Source organism: Lupinus angustifolius, chromosome LG03, assembly GCF_001865875.1.
Source record: "Lupinus angustifolius cultivar Tanjil chromosome LG03, LupAngTanjil_v1.0, whole genome shotgun sequence".
Taxonomy (NCBI): Eukaryota; Viridiplantae; Streptophyta; class Magnoliopsida; order Fabales; family Fabaceae; genus Lupinus; species Lupinus angustifolius.
This window is the reverse complement of record NC_032011.1, coordinates 1132549-1155405: the sequence shown is the minus strand read 5'-3', so window position 1 is coordinate 1155405 and position 22857 is coordinate 1132549. Positions and strand designations below refer to the sequence as shown.

General features: G+C 31.6%; 4 protein-coding genes across 9 annotated transcripts; 2 read left to right on the top strand and 2 right to left on the bottom strand.

The window, feature by feature from the left end:
- Nucleotides 290-3285, top strand: LOC109342850 (pentatricopeptide repeat-containing protein At3g16010). The gene is made up of 2 exons (XM_019580879.1): nucleotides 290-611; nucleotides 1180-3285. Exons 1-2 carry the CDS (start codon nucleotides 512-514, stop codon nucleotides 3024-3026), a joined length of 1947 nt encoding a protein of 648 aa, XP_019436424.1. The 5' UTR covers nucleotides 290-511; the 3' UTR covers nucleotides 3027-3285.
- LOC109342851 (trihelix transcription factor ASIL1-like) lies at nucleotides 4524-6498 on the bottom strand. Of its 2 annotated transcripts, XM_019580881.1 has the most exons (2): nucleotides 4832-6498; nucleotides 4524-4657 (listed from the first exon to the last, which is right to left on the bottom strand). In XM_019580881.1, exons 1-2 carry the CDS (start codon nucleotides 6082-6084, stop codon nucleotides 4651-4653), a joined length of 1260 nt encoding a protein of 419 aa, XP_019436426.1. In that variant the 5' UTR covers nucleotides 6085-6498; the 3' UTR covers nucleotides 4524-4650. The 2 variants fall into 2 exon arrangements, with proteins under 2 accessions (XP_019436426.1, XP_019436425.1); XM_019580880.1 differs by lacking the exon at nucleotides 4524-4657 and having other exon boundaries at nucleotides 4714-6495.
- Nucleotides 9402-12324, top strand: LOC109342848. Of its 3 annotated transcripts, none has more exons than XM_019580874.1 (3): nucleotides 9402-9632; nucleotides 10537-11697; nucleotides 11953-12324. In XM_019580874.1, exons 2-3 carry the CDS (start codon nucleotides 10649-10651, stop codon nucleotides 12101-12103), a joined length of 1200 nt encoding a protein of 399 aa, XP_019436419.1. In that variant the 5' UTR covers nucleotides 9402-9632; nucleotides 10537-10648; the 3' UTR covers nucleotides 12104-12324. The 3 variants fall into 3 exon arrangements, with proteins under 3 accessions (XP_019436419.1, XP_019436420.1, XP_019436418.1); XM_019580875.1 differs by having other exon boundaries at nucleotides 9403-9632; nucleotides 10556-11697; nucleotides 11974-12324; XM_019580873.1 differs by having other exon boundaries at nucleotides 9404-9632; nucleotides 10556-11697.
- Nucleotides 13416-18627, bottom strand: LOC109342846 (probable sulfate transporter 3.4). 3 transcript variants are annotated; one of them, XM_019580870.1, is made up of 13 exons: nucleotides 18227-18627; nucleotides 17955-18003; nucleotides 17644-17851; nucleotides 17277-17448; nucleotides 16164-16229; nucleotides 15883-15996; nucleotides 15673-15789; nucleotides 15244-15370; nucleotides 14533-14819; nucleotides 14239-14429; nucleotides 14025-14110; nucleotides 13869-13945; nucleotides 13416-13773 (listed from the first exon to the last, which is right to left on the bottom strand). In XM_019580870.1, exons 1-13 carry the CDS (start codon nucleotides 18578-18580, stop codon nucleotides 13630-13632), a joined length of 1992 nt encoding a protein of 663 aa, XP_019436415.1. In that variant the 5' UTR covers nucleotides 18581-18627; the 3' UTR covers nucleotides 13416-13629. The 3 variants fall into 3 exon arrangements, with proteins under 3 accessions (XP_019436415.1, XP_019436417.1, XP_019436416.1); XM_019580872.1 differs by lacking the exon at nucleotides 13869-13945; XM_019580871.1 differs by lacking the exon at nucleotides 16164-16229.

The window sequence follows — 22857 nt, the reverse complement described above, 5'->3', positions numbered from 1 at the left end:
TATAAGTACAAAATAAGATTAAAATCATACTAACCAAATAAAAACCTAGTTTTTTGTTGCAGTAATTTTAGTTGAAAATTTTGGATTTTGAACTTAAAAAGTTGTTATTAATTTTTTGCGTAAATAATAACTAGTTATTTTGCGAATAAGAAACACATTATTTTGTTTAAAAAGCCCATTTTTTGGGAAAACGCTGTCGTTTTGGATTATCAGACATTGCTCAAAAAAGCAGAAGAGAAGCATTGCGATTAATATTAGGGTTAACTATAGTCTTCTTTTCAGCTATAAGATTAATGATTCAATTCCCAAATACTGTAACTACATTTGAAATTCAACAATGAAGATCATGCATTGTTATATTCCACTTGAATTTTGAAACACCGTTTGACATACATACCCTTTAGAAATTGATTGGTTATTGCTTGAAAACCTTACAAAATGAGAGTAAAAATTGTTACTTTCAGTGACCCAACTTCATAATCAAAGGTTTTTTCATAGCATAAGCTCGAGAATGTTGATGCAAAGGCATATATTCCAGTCTTGTGTTATTGCTTCAAGGAGCAGGAAAATTTCAACTTGGCCTCCTTTCTCTCAGAGATTAAAGCAAACAGGTAGCGTGTGTTAATCTATAGATGCTAAGTTTCTTATCAACTTGATTTTACTTTGTCAATGCCACTTGTTAATGTTGGGTTATGTGTTGTGTGAATACTTGTGATCTTAGTTTTTCAATAAGAACATTTGATGCAGTTTTATCCATATACTCTTAAAGTGAGTTTTAACTTCAGATTGGAGTCTTAAATGCAATGTGGTTGAGAATCTTAACATGAGGTTTATTGAGTCTTTCATTGTGTATCACATTCTAAGAATGTGCTCAAAATCATACCTGCAAGGTTGCAACCATACACTACCTCAGGGCAAAACTAGGTGCTGATTTTGCAATAAGAATATAAAACATGTAAGGGCTCATCAATGAAAAATTGAAAATAAATATGACATGTTCTTCTGTTACAACAACTAAGTGTTCTTCTTACATTTAAGCATGAAAGGAAGGAAAAAAATGCCAGCTTTGATGATGATGATGTTGTTGTTGTTATTCACTTTCTTGTTTTTTTAATTAATTTTGCCAATGAAGGGATACCAACTACATATCTGATTGTGTTGTATGGATTAAACTAGCAGAAAATGAGATTGTCCAAATGTTTCGGATGCCTGGTCCTCAAGAAGAAAATCATAACTTTCCCATAAATGGGGGGAGGGTATTGAGCAATGGTCGTAATGCTCGGAAATTATTGGATGAGAGGTTCATCAGGATTTTGAAAATATTTAAATGGGGACCTGATGCAGAAAAGGCATTGGAAGTGCTGAAGTTGAAGGTTGATGCTCGCTTGGTTCGTGAAGTTCTAAAGGTAGATGTTGAGACCACTGTTAAGATTCAGTTTTTTAAGTGGGCTGGGAAGAGAAGACATTTTCAACATGACTCAACCACTTATATGGCTTTCATACATTGCTTAGATGAAAATAGGTTGTTTGGTGAACTGTGGAAGACGATACAAGAGATGGTTAAAAGTTCATGTGCAATTGGTCCTGCTGAATTGTCTGAAATTGTGAAAATCTTGGGAAGGGCTAAAATGGTGAATAAGGCATTATCTATCTTTTATCAGGTTAAGGGTCGTAAGTGCATACCTACAGCAAGCACTTATAACTCTGTCATCTTTATGCTGGTGCAGGAAGGGCATCATGAAAAAGTTCATGAGCTGTATAACGAAATGTGCAGTGAGGGTCACTGTTTCCCGGACACGGTTACGTATAGTGTACTAATATCAACATTTTCAAAACTAAATCGTGATGACTCTGCCTTTAGATTATTTAATGAGATGAAGGATAATGGATTACAGCCCACAGCAAAAATTTATACAACTTTGATGGGAATATACTTTAAGTTGGGTAAGGTTGAGGAAGCTTTGAGGCTACTTCAGGAGATGAGAACGTATCGGTGTTCCCCAACTGTCTTTACTTATACAGAACTGATAAGGGGACTGGGGAAATCTGGGAGGGTTGAAGATGCATACAGCATATACAAGAATATGCTGAAAGATGGTTGTAAACCTGACGTCGTTCTAATGAATAACTTGATTAACATTTTGGGTAGATCGGATCACTTAAAAGATGCTTTTAAGATTTTGGGTGAAATGAAAATGCTGAATTGCACACCAAATGTTGTGACATACAATACCATTATCAAATCTTTATTTGACGCCAAAGCTCCGCCTTCTGTGGCCGATTCATGGTTTCAGAAGATGAAAAAAGATGGAGTAGTCCCGAGTTCATTTACTTATTCAATTCTCATCGATGGTTTCTGCAAGACAAATAGAGTTGAGCAGGCTTTGTTGCTTCTTGAGGAGATGGACGAAAAGGGCTTTCCACCTTGTCCTGCTGCCTACTGCAGCCTGATCAATAGCCTCGGAAAAGCAAAACGCTACGAGGCTGCAAATGAGCTATTCCAGGAATTGAAAGAGAACTGCGGACATTCAAGTTCTCGTGTGTATGCTGTAATGATTAAGCATTTTGGAAAATGCAGGCGACTCAATGAAGCGATCAGTCTTTTTAATGAGATGAAAAAGCTTGGATGCACTCCTGATGTTTATGCTTATAATGCTCTCATGTCTGGGATGGTAAGGGCAGACATGATAGATGAAGCTTTTTCAATATTCAGAACCATGGAAGAAAATGGTTGCACCCCGGATATAAATTCTCATAATATTATCCTAAACGGCTTGGCTAAGACAGGTGGCCCGAAGCGTGCCATGGAGATGTTTACAAAAATGAAAAATTCTACTACTAAGCCAGATGTAGTATCTTACAACACAATCCTTGGTTGTCTTAGCAGAGCAGGTATGTTTGAAGAGGCTGCAAAGCTTATGAAAGAAATGAGTTCACAAGGATTGCAGTACGATCTCATCACCTACTCTTCCATACTCGAGGCAGTTGGGAAGGTTGATGAAGATCGTAATATGTTCGAGTCGTGAGAGTAACCTGGTATTACCATTGTATGACTACTGTCAATGCTTATTAATCATAACCCTTGAATCCAAGAAGGAATTTGAATGGAGTAAATCGATTTTTTTGAAGGTTTATTAGGAACCATTCAAGAAAACCATGTGCAAATTTCTGTCTAATCTGTTTGAAAAACTACAAAATAGTCACCCATGTATTTTTTTGTTTTGCACCTTGGAAAATATTATTGACCTCAACCTGAATAAGGAAATTTCTGTTTATACTAATCTTCCAAGTTGTATAATTCCAAATCACAATAAGTGGTAAAATTGGCTAGTCTTTGGATAAATGTATGCAGTTGTATCTTCCAAATCATCATTGATTTGTCCAAAATTTATAAAATCTAGCTCAGCCTTTTTGTTTGGATAGAACTGAGGAAATCACGCTGAATTATGCAATGTCAAAATTAAGACACCTATGTTGCTAGAACCAAATCATCAATCTGAACCTTCAAAGTGATACTTATTGGTCAATCTGGTCTCCTAGTATTATGTAAAAGTCTGTTCCAACTGACAGAAAATTAAATTTTTAAGTAAATAGTCAATTTCATCCTTCAAAATTTTGGTCTCTGAAATTTGGTCCATCGGTCCAGTTGGTGGAGTTGGTTCTTGAAAGGTAGTAAAATTTGCGTTTTTTTCTTCTTCAAAGATTAGACTAAATTTACCTTTTTTAAGAGATATCTGACTGATGATACCAATTTTCAGAATCAAATTAATATTTTAATAGCTTTTTAAGTTGCAGGGAAATAAGGACATCTTGATATTCTTAATTAGGCCAATGCTATTTGTTGTGATAATAGGAACAAGCATAAGTAGGAGTCAGATTCTGATCTCAGTTCCTCATGTGTGACTGTACTCACCAGTTAACTTTAAATAATTGGTTGTTGTTGCATAGTACTGAATATATTTGAATGTTAGAGTGCCAATCATGTTCAACTTGTCTATGGCCTATGAGACACCAATACACATCAATGAATATTGGATCAAAATTAACACACATATCATCCCATATTGTACATGTGAGTATTGTTATTAGCATTTTAATTTGTCTATTCAAATTTTCCTAAGTGGTTTTAGATCCTTATACATCTCTGTCTTTTTGTGGTCTAAAAAATGCCCCCAACTGAAAGAGTATGTGCAACTGTATGCACATGACAAATCTTATATGGTGAAGAATAGTTTAATAAATAGATCACTTGGTATCAAAAATGCACTTGGATAGTTGAAAAATTAGACCAAGATGATAACTCTTCCCTAAATGAAAACAATGGACAAAGCAGGAAAGGCATCAGAATGAATAGTGATTTTAGAACTCAAACCTTGAACAAAATTAATTCAATGTATAGTATATTTGAAAAAATAAAGCAAGAAAACAATGTTTTTTAATTTGAGTTCTGTGAATGGGCAGAGAGATGTTATATATAACAAAAATATGTAAAACCATAAGAAATGTGACTAAGGATCACAATATATAATCTTTCTGCATATCTAACGGATTGTTGTCATAACTAGCATTGAATTTGAGATAAGAAAGCAAAGCAATGTACTAACAAACAATGAACATAATTCTGAACATGGTGATGATAACATGGATGGACTAACCAGTTTTGATTCCAATGAAATGTAACGTTCTTGACCAAAGTATTGCTTCACAAAAAAATTGAACAGAGTGCAAAATGCCTCAAATTTATATGGTACAACAGCTAGCTACACCCAATGTCTACATTCTGTGATACGTCACAATGGGGACTGTATAATGCATAAGATATCACATACCCTTCTCAGAAGAACCATCATTCTCATCATCTATCTGCTCTAGTTTCGAAATCTCGCTCTGCAGTCTTTCTAAAATCTGTCGCCTCTCTGTTTCTATTTCCTTCTGGAAATCCATTCTCATCTTTTCCAATTCCACCATCTGTTGCCTTCTATCATTTTCTATCTTCTCATACACGTTACTGAATTTATGAAGGGAATCAGCAAGTAATCTGAAGGAAGAAGCTTCACCACTGCCCCTTCCCTTTCTTCCTCTCTTTGCATGAGGCCTATCTGAACCTTCTTCAGCGATAGGTTTTGTACTCCGAGGACTACTCCTTGTTTCATCCAATCCATTTGTCCGATTTGAATAAATTCTAGCGTTTGCAGGAACATACTCACCGGAATTCAAACCACAACAGAGACCTGCTTGTTGTGGTGAAGAAGACATTAGCTCATCCATCCTTTTAAAATAAACCCATTTGCTAGCTCCATCATCCATTTCTCGAAATTTAACTTTCTCCTTTTCGTATTTTTTCTTCAATGTATTTAGATGGTGTCTACACTGCGTACCTGTCCTTTCAATTTTTGAAACTTTTGATACCTTTTCTGCAACTTCTTGCCATTCCTCTAATTGAAGACTCTTACTTCCACATTGAAGAAACCAATCAGCCCATACATCAAGAAGAACGAGTGTCTCATGCTCAGTCCAGTCATTAACGGAATTCCTACCAAAATATGGTTTAGAAACTGAGGGAGCTGCGGCTGATGGTGCTGGCACATGGGGCGCAAGTTCATACGTTGAAATCAAACTCTTGAGCTTTTGTTTCTTTGGTTGGCACTCTACATCATTATCAATCTCCACTATATAACTTTTATGCTTATCATCATCGTCGTAGTCATCATCATCCTCACCATCATCACTATCATCACAATTTTCATCACCACCCCCATTCGCATCATCTTCCTCCTCCTCCTCCTCCTCCTCCTCTTCATTGTCATCGATATCCTTGTCAGAAGGCTGAATGTTGTTAGCTTGATCAATATCATCCTCATCGTCTTCTTCCTCTCCTAATCGCTCTTCCTCTTCCTGTACCTCTTCCTCACCCTCATTACTATTATTATTATCTTCTCCATATTCATTTCCTACTAGCTCATTAAATGGAGAAACCCTCGAAGTAGGTTTCCGGCGACTCATATATTCATAACCTTGGTGAAGATGACTAACCCTATATGGGTTCGGGGGATACATTGTGTCATCATCTTCAATATCATCCATTCAGAAACAGATTAAAATTGTAAAGAACCAATCTTTCCTTCAAGAAATAATTGGCTTCTAGCTTTGAACAACTCTATTGAACAGCATTACCAGTAAAACTAACAAACCCTTTTTCCACACACATTCACACTGTAATATTCAAATGTCTTCAACTGAATAGAAATTTGTTACTGAAACAATTCAAAAATAACAAAAGGAGCAATTCTGCAAGAATTGAAAATGAATATCTGAATAAAATGAAATTGGGAAAGTTAATTGAAGCATAGAGACATGTTGGTTCAGCTCGAACTCACAATAGTAAATGATTGATAAGCAGAAACATTAAGCTCATATTGAATTGCAGAAAAAAAAACAGTTTTTTACCTGAAAGAAAGAAACTAGGTTTTCGAAGATTGAAGAATTGAAAGAAGGAAAGAAAGCAGAATAATGAGTAACACATATAGAGTATGGTCGTTGCTAAAGTGCGCCATGGGGGTTTGTTAGCATTTTCCTTTTTTCTTCTTCTTCATAAATCAGAGAGCTACCTAGTTATTTTGTTTTTGGGCTTTTGCTCTGTTAATTTATTACTCAAAACAAAAATAATAAAATATATCTAGAATTTACTTCATCATACTTGTTTTTGTTTTTGGGCTTTTAGCCCTTTAAGTTCATTAATGAAATGAAAAATATAAACAACAATACTTGGAGAGTAATGACTAATTTTTATTCACCAGTTATTTATATTACTTTTATTTAAAAGTCAATAACAAATAAAAAATAAATAATGTAGTAACAGTATAGAAAATTCTTACACTCTTGGTGTCTCATTTAATATCATGCACTAATACTGTATAGCAAATGAAGAAGCTTGTCACCTAATAACAATGTAAAAATAAATATTTTTTCAATAAAGAAAAATTATATTAAACTCAGTAGGATGGATGTCCGTCCAATACAAAAGAAATGATCAACTAGTGATCTATTTAGAGACTAAAGTAATATAAAATTTTGGATCTATACATCAATTTGTTAAAGATAAAGAAGTTTGAGTTACAAATGAGAAGAACCAAATCCAAGATCTAGTCTGGATTAAATCGAATAAGTGCACATAGTTCACTTCTTTGCCCAAAATATAGTTTCACTCCTTATCATCTACACTCTCCAAAGTTTAGCGCCCTTAACACTTCCAAAAGAGTGCTGATGATTAAAAAACTCTATAATTATATAAGGAATGCTGATGGGGATTTGGAACCAAGAGAATAAATTTTTCCACACACATTTGAGACAATATGAATAAATGAACAATAGTTCGACATGGTTGTTACAAAGAGTGCAAATCATATCATCCATCCTCACTACAATATTCCTTTTAAACAATTCATCATTCGTTGGTAGCCTTCACCTAAGGAACTTTCAGACAAAACAACATATATTTGAAGGTACATAATTAATCCAACAATTCTTTAAAACTTTACCTAGGTGATTGTTGATCCATGTATGTGGATTTAACTATATACACTTGAGCCATCTAAACCTCATCTCCATGAATGTAAAAATAAATACTAATGTAAATCAAATTCAAAGATTTATACTCTATCCATATAAATTGTTTGTTTCTTATATTTTAAAAAGAAATCATATTTGAACAAATTAAGAACTTAGTTTTCCCATGTTATATATATTATTTTTTGTATTCCTTGAATAATTGCATAACCAAACAAGTTTCTGTATTATGTGACTTGAATTAGAAGAATTTGATGATCTTTTAATAAGATCTTATAAACCATTTTACAATTTTTAGTGAAATACTTCCAAATGCATATCTACACAACATTTTACCATCATAATTTTGTAAGATAAAAAACAAAACTCATTAAAAATGTTTGAATAGAAAAATTGAAATTTTAAAAGCAACACCACAATTTCTATATAATATATATTATTTTATCTTTTATTTGTCATTTGTCCATTAATAGGAAACAACAAATTTATAAATGTTCCAAGAAAACTATAATATTAAATATTTTTTTAGAATGAAAAAGTAAGTGCACATAATCATATGTGTAATTATACCCTCAGCAAATTCTTCTTCTCCTCAACAATGAAATTGATGTTGAATAATTGTTGAAACAAGATAATGATAAATATAAGATATTCATAGAGGGAATTATTGTACTCAACCTTGAAACACAAAAGGGGACCATAAATGGGACCCTTAAAATCATGAAGGTAGGTGATGTTACCCATTATCTTCTCTGTTGCATTATCATTCATCTTTCAATCAAATTTTCATGAACAAAATTTCATCAACAAAATTTCCATGTTTTTCTTTTGTTGATATTAGTAAAAATTTCTATTCATTTTATGGTTAACAAACTAATTTATTTTGTTGTTTTAGTTTCACAAAAACAAATTTCTTTTTTCAGATGGCATCCCAATAATATATTAGATATATGAGTAGGAGTAGATAAATTTAATTTTTATTAAAAATTCGATGGAGTGGAAAATCTTCATAAAAAGGAAGAATAGACTCCTCATTTAATAATAAAAAAACAATGATTTAAATTTTTATTATTATTTTGCTTTTGTAACTATTTTTGTTTTTTAGCCTGTTGAAGTTCGTGGCCCATACCCATTAGCGTCGCTAACTGGACCCACACAAAATGAGATTCGTGAAACTTAGCGTCGCTAACTGGACCCACAATTCTTTTATTGAACAAACAAAACTATGCATTTCCGGGTGACAGTATTTTTATCCCAAAATATTTCTTCACATATCATTATGAACTAATGTAAAACTCAACTAGATTTCTAAGATGATAAAATATCATTGTTTAAATTTTTGAGAGCGACATTTATTGGAAGGAGTAACCACAAATTCTATAAGAGATTAATTTTTACCTAAAAATGGTGAAAAAATATTATTGATAGTACAAAAAACACATAAAATAAAAATATTAAAATATATTGGGTAAGTTATAGATAGAAAGTATTAAAATATTGGTAGACCGTATTAAATTCCTATATGAATAAATCAAGTATATTTAATTAATTTGTCAATATTTCGTATCATACTATTAAATTTAATTTTGACAAAGTTATTGTAAATGAATTTTCACTCATATTGCTGTATAACTTACTTTAATAAATATAAGAAAATTTTACATTCACCTTACATCAAAAAACTAAATTGGAGTATTTTTTATGAAGGACATAAAGTTACATAATTTACAATTTATTAAATAAAATTTGATAATATTATAAATGAAAATGATGTATAATGTAGAATACACAATGCACATGTATTGTACGTATTTGGAGCTCTCATGAGAGTGAGAGAGAGAGAGAAGTTCTAGTATATAGGAAGACTCAGTGGTTCACTGTTTCTCTGACTTTGATGCATGCAAGAGGAACATGGTTCTGAACAATAAAATAAAAATCTCTTTTTGAAATGAAAGGAAAAAAATAAAATGTTAAAGAGAGTGATGTCTTATGCAAAATTTGGTCTTTTGCTGCTAATGTTCTTCACTGCTAAGTTTCTGCATTTGGGTCTCTCTGGTTGAAGCAAAGTAAGTGGCTTTTACTGTAAATTTGTCTGCTTTTCGTTTTTGGGTTCTGACCAATCTGAACCATTCTGGGTTAAATTTTTTATTTTTTTATTCTCTGAATTTTTGTGGTTGGTTTTAGGAGTTCATTTTGAAGAATGTGTTAAGAAAGTTTATTTTTTTGTTAGTAATCAGAAGCCCTTTTTGATGCTTTTGTTTTGGAGGCTCTATATTCTATAATCTGATTTTTCTGTTGGTTTCTGAGCATTTGATAATTGTTCTGTTGAAAAAAAAGTGATCTTTTGCAATTGTAACTATGAAGAATCTTATTGTGGTGTTCCTAATAGAAGTTGTACTTGTATGTGTTTGTGTGTTGTATTTATCACATATATATCTGATTTCTTACTTTGGAGCTTCCAAAATGTATTCATTGCTGTTTTTTCAACTTTGTTTGTTATTATCTAGTCTTTAAATTGCTTGATTATTGTTCTTAAATTTATATTTTCCAAGTTGATTTTGAAACATTATGTTATAATATCTTTTGAAAAGCTTTTATCTGATTGATTGTTTAAATTCTCATGAGATTTGCCCTCTTAATTATGAGCTGCAGAAAATTCTTTTGGCTAAAGAAGCATTTTTGTGCATCTTTCTTGCTTAAGATTAGAAAATTCTGATGAGATTTGCCCTCCTAACTCGGTGTTTTCAACCATTGGATCCATGTTTAACAGTTTAGATTCCAAAATGGAGAGGGAGTTAATTTTATTGCTTAAGATTAGAACCGTTAAAACGGATCCAATGGTATAAATTGTAAGTTAGATGCACAAAAATATTGAGTTAGAGGATCCGAATCCAGCAATTTTCAATGGCTTGTTCAGTTTTTGTTGTGAATTTTGATCATGATTCCTTTTGACTGGGAACTAAGCTTTAGCCTTTTGAATTTGGTGCAGCAAGGAAAGATGGTTTTATCGGTTGAAGAGGAATGGGGTATTAGAGAATGCTGAAGAAGAGAAAAGGCTCATATTCGGAAGATTTGTGATCTCATGGCCGATTCTTCATCCAAATTCTCTTTACCTTGTAATACATTAAGCCCGAGACAGAGAAGCTTCTCATTTTTTCAAACCTCTGGGTCTAGGATAGGGGTTGGTACCAAAGTGTTACCAGATTCTGAATCTGTTTGGAGCCCTACATCTCCTCTGGATTGCAAACTCTTCTCGAATCTTAGCAACCCTTTTAGCGTCAAGTCCCCTCGACCGTCATTTCAAACCGTGCATAAGAAGCAGTTGGATTGCAGTGAAGTAGGCCTTCGCATCATAAGTTCCCTTGTTAATGAAAACAAACTCGATGACGAGATTCTCGGAAAATTTCAGAGGAAAAACATATTTCATGGATTGCGAGTTAAGACTGGCATCCTTAATCTCTCAAAGAACAACCATAAAACTCTTGCGTCTTATTTGAAATCTAGTTCCTTGCCCAAAAACTATGTAATTCCACTCCCTTCTGAAACCAAAATTCCGAAATCTGAAGGGGTAAGCATTGACGATGTCTCTAGAAAGAAAGAGTTCATTGCGGAATCTAAACCTCTCACGAATTATACGACTTCTTTGCCTGATTCCTCCATGCATTCTTCTTCATTAATCAACTCAAACCAGATATCCAATTTGGTAATCAATGATTTATGTGTAGAAAATACATCTACGATAAAGAGTTTGCCTCCAGCATCAGGCAAAAGTTTGCAACTAGATTATTCGTTGAAGACTAGACCAAGTTCACTTCCGATATCCATTGATTTTAATAATGGATATATAGGTCCACTCTCTGCAAGAGAGATAGAGCTATCTGAGGATTATACTTGTATAATTTCTCATGGTCCAAACCCGAAGCGAACACATATTTTTGCTGACTGCATTTTGGAATGTCACAAAAATGACTTTCCCGAGTTCGTCAAGAAGGAAGGACCTGCTTTCGGATATTCCGAAGTTTCTACATTTTCAGAAGGATCAGCCTGTCCTAACCCTTCTGATAATGTTTTGAGCTTTTGTTACTCCTGTAGTAAAAAATTGGAAAAGGAGGAAGACATTTACACACACAGGTTTGTCCTAAACATAGGACTTTGCTATTTTTACTTCTAACCTTCAATTTACTCTTTCAAAGATGTAAGAAGTCACCAATTAAGTCCTTCAATTTAACACTTTATCACACCCTTTAAGGTCTAAATTGGTGACACAAAGTTTCAGAGTACCTAACTTCTAACACTATTATGTTTAGAGAACTAAATTGTCTATTTACTCTTTTATTTCAGATAAGCTAGAAGCATTAATTGTAACTTTTTTTGTAAATCTTGCAGAGGGGAAAAATCATATAGCAGCTTTAACTCTAGATCTGAGGAAATTATGGCTGAGGATGAGGAATTGGAGAAATCATATGCTAATCCAGCAGAGACCTCTTCAGACTCAAGTTACCATGATTTCTTCCTCAGTGGCATACATTTGTCCTAATAACATGCTTTGTTCACTTTCTTGAGAGACAATGTTCAAGTTATGCAATTGTTGCAAAGGTAAAAGATGTGGATAATGTAATATTGTTTACAAACATTTGCCTATGTGAATCTCTTTGTAATATGGATATATGCTATGAAAATTTGCAGTGTTGTAGTTGTCTAGAACAATTTTTCATGGTTCAGTGAGTTAAAGCTAGAAAATGCAAACTTTATCTCTTCTGATAACTCTTAAAACATATATTCTATATATAATTATCTTCTACTTTGGCTTAAACTTTATGAACTCTTTGATTGATGCATGCTGCATATTTTCCATCAAGGTTTTCTTTTCACTACTCTAGCTTGAATATTTTATTGTTTAGTCACCATTTAAATTTGGAAAGCTATATTTTTTGTTAGATAAAGATGTATGCACCGAATGTGTAAGAGTTTTTTACACTGTTACTGCGTCCTCCGCCATTCATTTTCAATCATCACTGACTCTCAGATTTGACACTCTTTTTTTTTTCTTTCTTTCTATAGACTATATTATGCCAGTACTTTACTTCATAAGGCCTAATTTATAAAACAATAACTAAAAAAAGTTCCACTAATGTGTATGCATAAATTTTCTTAGTTCTTTCTTATGAAGAGCTTGGTCATGCTATCATCTAAAATTTCACATTGAAATAACTTCTACCCAAGTAATTGATAAATGATATTTTCTTAATGGGTAAATTTTTATGAAAAAAATAAATGCATTGACAATATAAGAGTTACTGTATAATTTATATTTAATCATCATCAACTCTTCAAAAAAAAATGTAATAAAAAATTACAAATGAATAATAAATCATGACGCTAGAGTAAAAATTGTATAAGACAAAAAAGTGCATGATGGTGCACATGCACCAACTTCTAAAAAAGGACAGTTACAGTTACATAGTTACAGTCACTGCAGAACTACCGCATTTCATGGATGTTATTCACATTTTTTGGTTTTCAACTTTTTGTCTTTTATTGAAACTTACACGTGATATGAAGCTTACATAGACAATGTCTAAAATATAGGATATAAGAACATAATATATATTATATATAATAATATAAATAAATAGTATATGTATATAAATATGAACAAGATAAAAAAATTAAATTGATTGTTAATGTTGATAGTATTTAATGTTCATTATAATGAGCACTTTTGTGTTATTCATGTCAGGTTCATGATCTTAAAAGTTCAAATCATTTTGATGATACAATAACACATTATTATATAAGAAATTTAAGCACAATTTTTGTGACTGAAAATTTGTCTAAAAGATTCAAACTTCAAAGTCCAATTTACCATGGTTCTTCCATTAAAAGTTCTCTTCTCTTTAGTAACAGGATATATAAGAGTGACACACACTTCTGAAAGAACCAAGCCCTTGATTTTCAAGGTCTCTAAGAAACTTATACAAGATATTTCTCGCAGGCAAAAACTGCAAAGGTTAGAGTTTTTATCTCTAAGTTTGGCAGTGTCCTAAAAACTCATGTGTTGAATTATGGCTGAGCTTTCCATGATGATGAAATATCAGCTACAGCTTCTCCTACTGTGAGATAGATTCCTTTTAATCCAAGCTCATCCAAATTTTTTGACTGGTGTAACTTTTCTATCACATTTCCCACAGGATTTGCCAACACTAGCTGCAGTTTCAATTACAAATATAGATATTAGAGAAGAAAACTTTGATGGGTTTTTACTTTATGGCCTTCTGAAATATTACAATTAGTGCATGTACCTTAAGTAATTTTTTCTCCAGCATCTTTCTAAGTTCACATAAAGTGTCAAGTCCACTTGTGTCTATGGCTGTAACAGCTGAGACAAACAATGTTGTTAAGTAATAATGTTACGAAACCATGTGTGACTTATGTTGTAAGATCAATGAAATATGTACCTGTCATGTCTAGAATTATGCACTTCAATGAACTTCCATTATTTGCTTTTACGCGTTCTTCCTCTTCTCGAACCCATCTCAGAATCCTGTAACAAGGGAAGCTCTTAAGTCTAAGTTATTATATGCAATCATGAATTCACTGCATGCTTCTGATAGATTTTTGCAACATACTTGACTCAATAAGTTAATGTTCTAGGAAATCTTTTAAGCTAACCTTTCTTGAAGGTAAGTTGAATTAGCGAAATAGATTGGAGATTCAACCCCTAATATGAGAAATGAAGGAACTCTTGAAGCTTCTTTGTATTGGTTAACATTGTGGAATATTTGTGTTCCTGGTATATTTCCCAAAACCAAAATGTTTGGTCTAGTAACATGAAGCAGGATCTTGAAGACTGATATTGCAACCTGCAGAATTTGGTTGGCCAGGTAAGATTCTATGAATCACATATGCACTATAATACAATGTATTTATGATAAAATGGAACATATGAATGAATTATGAGCTTACCGCGATACCGAGGCCTACGGGTACTGAAATGAACAGAACGCCGAAAAAGGAGCACAAACATGCCAAGAAATCAAGCTTGTCAACCTTCAACAATTTAAATGCAGCTTGATAATCTATTAGTCCAATCACAGCTGTGATGATTATGGCTGCTAAGACAACATTCGGTGTATAATGAAACAACGGCATGAGAAACAGAAGAGTCACTAGAACAGCTGCAGCCATGATTATATTTGAAACTGTTGTCTGTGCTCCAGCATTATAGTTAACAGCTGATCGAGAAAAGGATCCTGCAAGTATATGTACTTAATTAGAATCGACATTTTCTCAAAATTGATGTTTATGTTTCGTAGATAAGAGGTAGTTTGACGCAACAACGATAAAGTTGTTGTTTAGTGATCATAAGGTTACAGGTTCAAATCCTGAAAACAGTCTATCCGCTTGCAGAGGTAAGACTGTGTATATCTACCACATTCTTTTATGCTTCTTAGATAGCTAATAGTCATATGGTCAGATAAGAGGAGAAAAAATATTTTGATTTTCGGCACTTAATTTTTTGGTTGCATGAAATCTGAACCTTTCAAAAATGTTCTTTTTTTTCTTCAAAGTTTTAAAATTGAAGTAATACATGGTTCAAACACTATCATTCCTTGGATGCAATGACTGCACCAAAAATTGAATGCAGCAAATCCATATCCGGAGAAAAACTATTACCTGTTGTAACATAGCATGAAGAACAAGAACCAGCAATGTTCATAAGTCCAATAGCCATCATTTCTTTGTTTCCATCAACTTGATAATTCTTAAGTGCTGCAAATGTTCTACCTACTGCAATTCCTTCCTGAAACATAAGAAAATTTAGTGGAATAGAAGTGAGTGATAGTTCAATAAAATGGCACATTATAATATATATATTATATATAGAGAGCTACTCACGTGAGAATAATGCGTTATTATGAGAAACGAGAACACTTAATATATACATGCACATGACTATCATGTGACCAATAACTAACTTTTAATCATAACCATCCATGATTGGTTGTAAGACCCAGATTTATTGTTCTCACAATTTTTATACGAGAATTGTTATCACTTAAGAACCTAAAACATTTTACTAGAGATTTTTTCTAATGAACTTACAGTGAGAGATAAGATTCCAGTGACAAGGCCAGTTTTGATAGCTAGAGCCAAGAAAGGACCATTGAAATACAACATGTTTGATGATGGTGGATTAAGACCCTTTGGTAAATTCCCTATCTGCAAGATACAGAGAAATAGTTATTAGAAAAAGAATTTATATATATGCAACTTTTGTATTTAAAAGCACAATGGTAACATATATTTTCTTACAATTGCTATCTTATGAGTCTTGTTTCTCAGAAGGAAAACTAAGATGGTTGATACAATAACTGATGTTAATGGTGCAGCTGCTGAAACCCAGAATAGTTTTGGTTTCTTTAAGCTCTGTTGCAATCATTCACAATTTTAGATCTTAGTAAATGAATAGCCAAAGATATATATATTTGTATTAGTATAAAAAACTATTATACTATCGACCGACCGATGCATATATATATATATATATATATATATATATATTTGTATGTTGATGCAAGAATAGGGAAATTTACAATGTGTCTTGTTGTGAGCAAGAAGGCCAGGAACCCAAATCCCATTACAATAGTTTGCCATGACCACTGCACAAAAATTACTCAAACAATTTAGTCAACATACATACATGCATTTAAAAGATACACTTATTTTGAAGATTCTGTTTTTTTTGTACGACTAAGGTATCCTTTCATTTTTTTTTGATAAAGAATTGATCATTTTCAAAATATATGATCTGCCGAGACTTTACACCACTAGACTAACACATTGTTGGTAGGTTGTGTTGTCTTTGATTACCCATGTTTTATGTTTTCACTTAAGTTACTCCTAATTTTTAATCCCCTATCTCTTTGATTCATGATTAATTATACTGCATCTTGTGCTACTTACAATTCCATTTTAGAAACTTTTTCTTAATTTTTTATACAACATTTATTGTTTTTCCTATTTTTTATTAACCAGAAACAATAAGTTTACAATCTTTGAAATGAATTAAGAGGATAAAATTTTAATTTTATAACAAATTTTTAAAAAATGAAGAAAAGCAACCACATCTTTTAATTATTATAAAAGAATAAGTGCAATCCAGAATGATTGAAACAGTTTTGTGGTGGGGAATATATATTTTCTTTTCTGTTGACCTTTTGAGACTACAGATACAGAATATATTAGCCTTCACCCTTAAAAAAAAGCAAAAAATAATTAGAACAAATTAAAATAATTTTTTGTAGCTGTTTTTTTCTTCAGTCTCTCAACAAAATATTGTGACATTTGTAATTTTTTTAATAAAATATAAAAATATCTTAGACAAATGAGCCACAACACATAGCTTTTTTAAATTTCAAAACAAAAATCACATAAATCCCCTTCAATTTGATTGAAGTTCTATTTTTGTTTTTGGTTCTAACAAAATTTTTTCCATCTATAAGACTTGAACCCGGATTCTTGTTTAAGGAGAATCAAACATGTACCACTTGAACCAACGCCCGTTGGTGATTGAAGTTGTAATTGTAGAGAACTAAAGTATAACAAAAACCAAACCATGTAAACAAAGCATTTTATTTAAAAATCAAATTAATTTTTTTAATAGTTTGTGTCAAATTTATTGAAATCAAGACTAGAATAAATTTTACCTCGTCTCTTTGCTTGAAAACAGAGATGAGTACAGGAACTATTTGCATCTTAGTGGTAAAGTGCACTATTCCAAGTAACCCTTTAAGCTGCTGCAGTGAAACAATTACTGCAGCACCAGCCATGAACCCCACTAGTGTTGCCTTTGATAGAAAATCAATCACAAATCCTAACCTGTATTAATATTCGACAAAGTTTTACGTTAGCCCGAATTAAAATCGACTATGTATAGTTTTTCGAGAAAGCATAAGATAGTAAAGGTTATATTGTATATTAGGTAGACGCCCCTTGTGCTCGGATTAATACAATTTTTCTTTACCGAGAAAAGTAAAGGTTATATTTTGTTGAACATCATGCATGATTTAATACCTTAGTAGACCCAAAGAGGCTTGGAATACACCAGCAAAGAAAGTGGCAGTGAAAGCCAATTTGAGATATAGAATTGGTTCTTGAGTGAAAGAAACTGTTTCACTTAACATTGATCCCATGACCAAAGATGCAATTGAAACTGGACCAACACCAAGATGTTTAGAACTCCCAAGCAGAGAATATATCAATGGGGGCACAAAACTCGAATCTGCATCATATTATTTGTACCATATACTTCAGTGAGGTAAAAAAAAAAACTCATTTTTACAATAACTCAATGCCATAAAGAAAACTATAAAAAAAACACTAACATAATCCAACAATAGGTGGCAAGTTTGCAAGCTTTGCATAACTGATTCCCTGCAAAGAAACAATCAAGTTAAAAAGATCATATAGAAATGTTTTGCAGACCACAACCTGAGAGTTACAGAATCAGACACCATGTCTTAAACTAAAACTTTTGATATTAGTTCTGAGTTTTTTCCAGTTATAAACTAGTTTATACTTGAATAAGCCGAACAGTTACTAAGTGATAATAAAGTTATACATTCCTAACCATTGTGATAAAAAGATAAAAAGAGACCTGAGGAATGGCAAGACTAGCAATGGTGAGTCCAGAGATAGCATCAGAACGAAGAAGGTGAAAGTTATATTGAGGACCCCATTGGAATATAGGGAACAAATATTGAAGTCCTAGAATGAACTTCATGAAACATGATTGATTCTTGAAACGGTAGAAAGGATCATCAGGGAAGAATATTTCAGAGAGTCTTTGTTGTAGTTTGTGGAGTGTTGTTCTTTGTGGAGGTAACTCAACCTTGTGAATTTCCATTGCTATATCAAGTTGTTGTTGTTGTTGTTGGATTTTGATAATGGTTTGAAATTGTTGTTGGTCATGGCAATCAAAGTGTTCTACTCTATTGTTGTTCATACCCATACTTGGTTTTTGGTTTTGGTTTTCTCTGATGAAAAAATAAAGTATGGAATGCAATTTATAGAGAGAGGTAAACTCAAAGGAATCCAAAAGAAACATGAAACATTGGTAGGTGTCTCATGTCTTTAGTTTAGTGCCCCACCTAAGGTCACTTTAGTCTCTTACCTTATGTTGTTGACCCTTACTTTGAATTGATTTCAAGTGAAAATCTTTATATAAATAGTGCATTTGTTTGTCTCAAATTAACTAAATTGATATATAAGATATGAATTGTGAGTGTCACTCATTTAATTCTCATAAATGTACATATGATATATAAATGTGTGCATTTGATGAATAATAAATTTGGTAATGTGCTAATTTTTCTTGTAAGACCAAAATTGTTTTTGGTATAAAAGATATTCATTCACTTTTTAATAAGAAATTAATTCATTTCGGGTAATGTGCTCACATAAATCAAACCTTCGACCATAGAAATTCAATAGAGCCTTATATCACTAGATCAACACTTTGTTGATAAAATATAAAACTAATCATTTTAAGAAATGTGACTATCTTTTTTAATAAATATTATTCTATCAATTTTGATTTAGTATACTTAGTTGATCATATTACCTCTAATTTTAAGTAATTTATTTCACATTGGTGAGTCAATGTGTATCAAACCTTAAACCATCATTTTTTGGTAGGATGTTCATGCATTTGTTGCTCATTAGATCTAATTAATGCATTTGGTATTTTAGAGTGAGTCTACTTACTTTAAGAGTATGTTTTTTAAACTTACTCCTCATCTTAACCATTAATTTTATTGACATCTAATAATTTAGATCTATTCTCTAATTGAAATCATTGAATTTTCCTAGAATTGATGACTAAAACGAACAAAAACTTACTTTTAGAATAAGTGTATCTCTCCCCTTATTTTTGATAGTACTTATAGAACTCCTTTGTTTTTCATGTTTTTAACTAGAACCATTGTCTATTTTATTGGTACTATCAAAAATATTTTTTCAACTTTTTAAGTAAGGAACTAATTATTTTTTGGTTTATAATTACCCTGACTAAAAGATATCACTTTCACAAATTGAATCACTCTCTATTTATAAGTAAAGAAACTTTTCCTCATATAACCATTCAATGAGCACCTTTCAGAAAATCATGATTTTATGCCAAAGGATAAACTCATGGTCGAGTCCAATGCACTTTCCCCAACTTTCTTTTCATCTTTTGTCGTTAATTCGTCCACAATGTTCTATACAAAGCAGAATCGTGCATTAAAATATTGATTATTGAACCAACATGTATATCAATGAATGAAATGTTCCAACTTAATTAATAGAAATTAAATCTCAAGTTCAAAATATATGTAAATACAATTTTGGTAAGAAGGGTTTTGCCGTTTATATTAATATTATCTGGATGAACAATATTACCTCCAATTAGTTGCGGATAACTCATAACTGTGATGTAGACAAAAACAAATATATCAATTAATGCATACCAAGATTAAAAGAATAAAAAATAATACATTTTAATCAAATGGTGACAAAACTTGTGTAACTTCAATCACTCTATATTCTGTATTCACATCGATTAACGTCATCCCATTCCAAATAGCATAACATCTAAATTAATTTTTTTGTATTATCAATAATATATTCTTACTTTTTTTGGTAAATAATTAATTTTTTTTGGAGTTCGTGATTATCTCTCTTAACAAGTTACGTTCTTAGAAATCGAATATTGATCTTGGAATCCAGTAAGATATTACACTACTAGATCAATATGTTTTAAATCTTACCCAAACCTTTAACCATGTTAGTAAAAAAATCAATATATGCTTTGCAACATACACCGTAGAATTTGGTGCTTTAACAATAGAGACATGACTTAAATCTTACCCAAACCTTTAACCATGTTAGTAAAAAAAAAAATCAATATATGCTTTGCAACATAGACCGTAGAATTTGGTGGGGCAAATAGAAGAAGTTTAGCTTGACACTACTTATAAAGTTACATATACACATCATTTTCTAATTATATCATATAGTTTTTAATATTAGATTATAACTTATTCTGCTTTGTTTTTCACTTACCCGACACTCTTATTCTATTGTCTCGCTATGATTTGAGGTAATGTACATGCACCATTATTCTATTAGTTTTGGCAAAAAGAGTTGAATCTTTTCTTTTCACTTTACCCTAAGCAAATAGAAAAAGATCTTATTAACAAAGTTATGTGATAACTTAACTAGGGAGATTGTTTATGTGTGAAAAATATAGGTCACCTTATAGTTTGGTAAATTTAGAAAAGTGTTTCATTTTGGTTAAGCTGCTTTATATACAATTTATTAACTTATTGTTTTTCTATTCCTTTTTCTTTTTTAATCTAAAAACTCTTCCATGCTATGAAGAACCAACCTAAAAAGTTATTTTCCTTTTGACTTTCCAATAATTAAGGCAAGTGCGTGTGAAGTTGGCAAGATTGGCATGCAGATCCTCCTCAATTTCAATGTAGAAAAGATTACAGGACATTAATAATATTATTAATATTATTTTCACAAGGTACATCTAGAGCAAGAAACAAGTTATTTTCATATTAATAATAATATTTTGACATTTAATAAGATATAATTTTTAGTTTTTTATTTTATTTTTGGATGAATTTTTTGAGATATATGTAAAGATGGAAGTAAATGAGAAATAAAATAGTGTAGTTTGTGGTAAGAGAAATTGTTGAATACTACTTGTATAAATAATATTACTCTTTTCATATTTTATGCATGCTATTTAAGAAATTTAAGGGATGGCTAAAGTATATAGTTGTCTTTTAAAATTAATTTTACTTCACCTACACTTCTATTTTTCTTGAGATTCGGATCCAAAATGAGTCTTTAAACAGAATTAAAATGACACTCAATTTGCATAGTTACTTTTGGCTTTTATTTGTTCATAGACGGGTCAATAACTCAATATATAATTATATATCTACACTTAAAGCCAATCCTATGATATTGTAACAATTTGTTTGATACTCCAATTTGGACATAAAAAAATAAAATGATAGTTTATTTATTTATTTAGTGGACAAATCATACTAATAGTTACGATAAGCTCTTCCTAAAGTGATTGCACATAATCAACAATATAATGGTGATTATGATTATACTAGATTCTCAGACTGATTAAAAGGTTAATAATTCAATTATTAGGAGCAATATTTATTTTGGGGCAGTCATACACCCAACAAAATTAATTATTTATCCATAACATGATAAATATCATCGATAGTAAAAAAAATGATCCCTCATAATTTAAACCCCTAATCTCACAAGGAAAATTTTATTCAACAAAAGATACAATACACTTCTATTAAGACAATATCAATAACTAAGAATGTTTACATGAACTTACAACAAAGACATTAACCTTATCCTTGGTCTGCTCTAGTATTCATTCAAGAGGTAAAGTCCTAAATACAACAAGTACTTGCTTTTTCATATTGAACTCCCACTATAAATATCCTCCAACTCTTTCCATCTTTAATAACTGAAATGGGTTAAATAAATTTAGACCTACCGTTATAATATATCTCTATATACATATATATATATATATGTATATATATATATATATATGCAGTGTGGTCGTGTGGAGACAGAAACAAACAGCATATACACATATTTAACTAAGGACAATAATACCCCATTTATATCCTCCACTTTGAAAATTCACCATTAGAAAATCTACATCTGGATTTCTGATTATAATTAAAGCTAAGTGAATAAAATTATCATCATTGTTATCCCACCCATAATTTGGCCATTGGTGTTAAAGGTTTCAAGATCACTTTGATTATTTATAAAGTTGATACCATGAGGCCCACCATTATTTCCAAATATATTATCACTCTTTCTAACCGTAAAGGGTGATTGTTACTCAGTGCCTATCCTATATAGTACTGTAAATTATCTCTTAAGGAAAAATCATTCTGCAAAGCCTCAATTTGATTATTCTTTATGTACCAAAAAAATTGATTATTCTTTGTGGGTTAGTTGAAAGTGTAGGAAACTGAGTACTTAAATACAAACTTGCATTGGTACTGTACATCCATTGATAATATATAAGAACAAGTTGCACTCATAATTAGAGACATAACAGTCATTTATATAGGGTAACCTAAAAGCTTTCTTTTATAACAATAAACATGTTGATTAACTTGTGATGAGTTGTTCTATCTTAACCTAGATGTCGTAAGTTTGAGTGAACAGAGACTACCT

Coding starts and splice junctions, on each gene's coding strand:
- LOC109342850 (XM_019580879.1), top strand. CDS start 512: ATGTTGATGCAAAGGCATATATTCCAGTCTTGTGTTATTGCTTCAAGG. Junction 612..1,179: donor TCAGAGATTAAAGCAAACAG/GTAGCGTGTGTT, acceptor TTAAACTAGCAG/AAAATGAGATTGTCCAAATG.
- LOC109342851 (XM_019580880.1), bottom strand. CDS start 6,084: ATGGATGATATTGAAGATGATGACACAATGTATCCCCCGAACCCATAT.
- LOC109342848 (XM_019580874.1), top strand. CDS start 10,649: ATGGCCGATTCTTCATCCAAATTCTCTTTACCTTGTAATACATTAAGC. Junction 11,698..11,952: donor GAAGACATTTACACACACAG/GTTTGTCCTAAA, acceptor TAAATCTTGCAG/AGGGGAAAAATCATATAGCA.
- LOC109342846 (XM_019580870.1), bottom strand. CDS start 18,580: ATGGGTATGAACAACAATAGAGTAGAACACTTTGATTGCCATGACCAA. Junction 18,004..18,226: donor CTAGTCTTGCCATTCCTCAG/GTCTCTTTTTAT, acceptor GTTTCTTTGCAG/GGAATCAGTTATGCAAAGCT. Junction 16,230..17,276: donor TTTTCAAGCAAAGAGACGAG/GTAAAATTTATT, acceptor ATTTTTGTGCAG/TGGTCATGGCAAACTATTGT.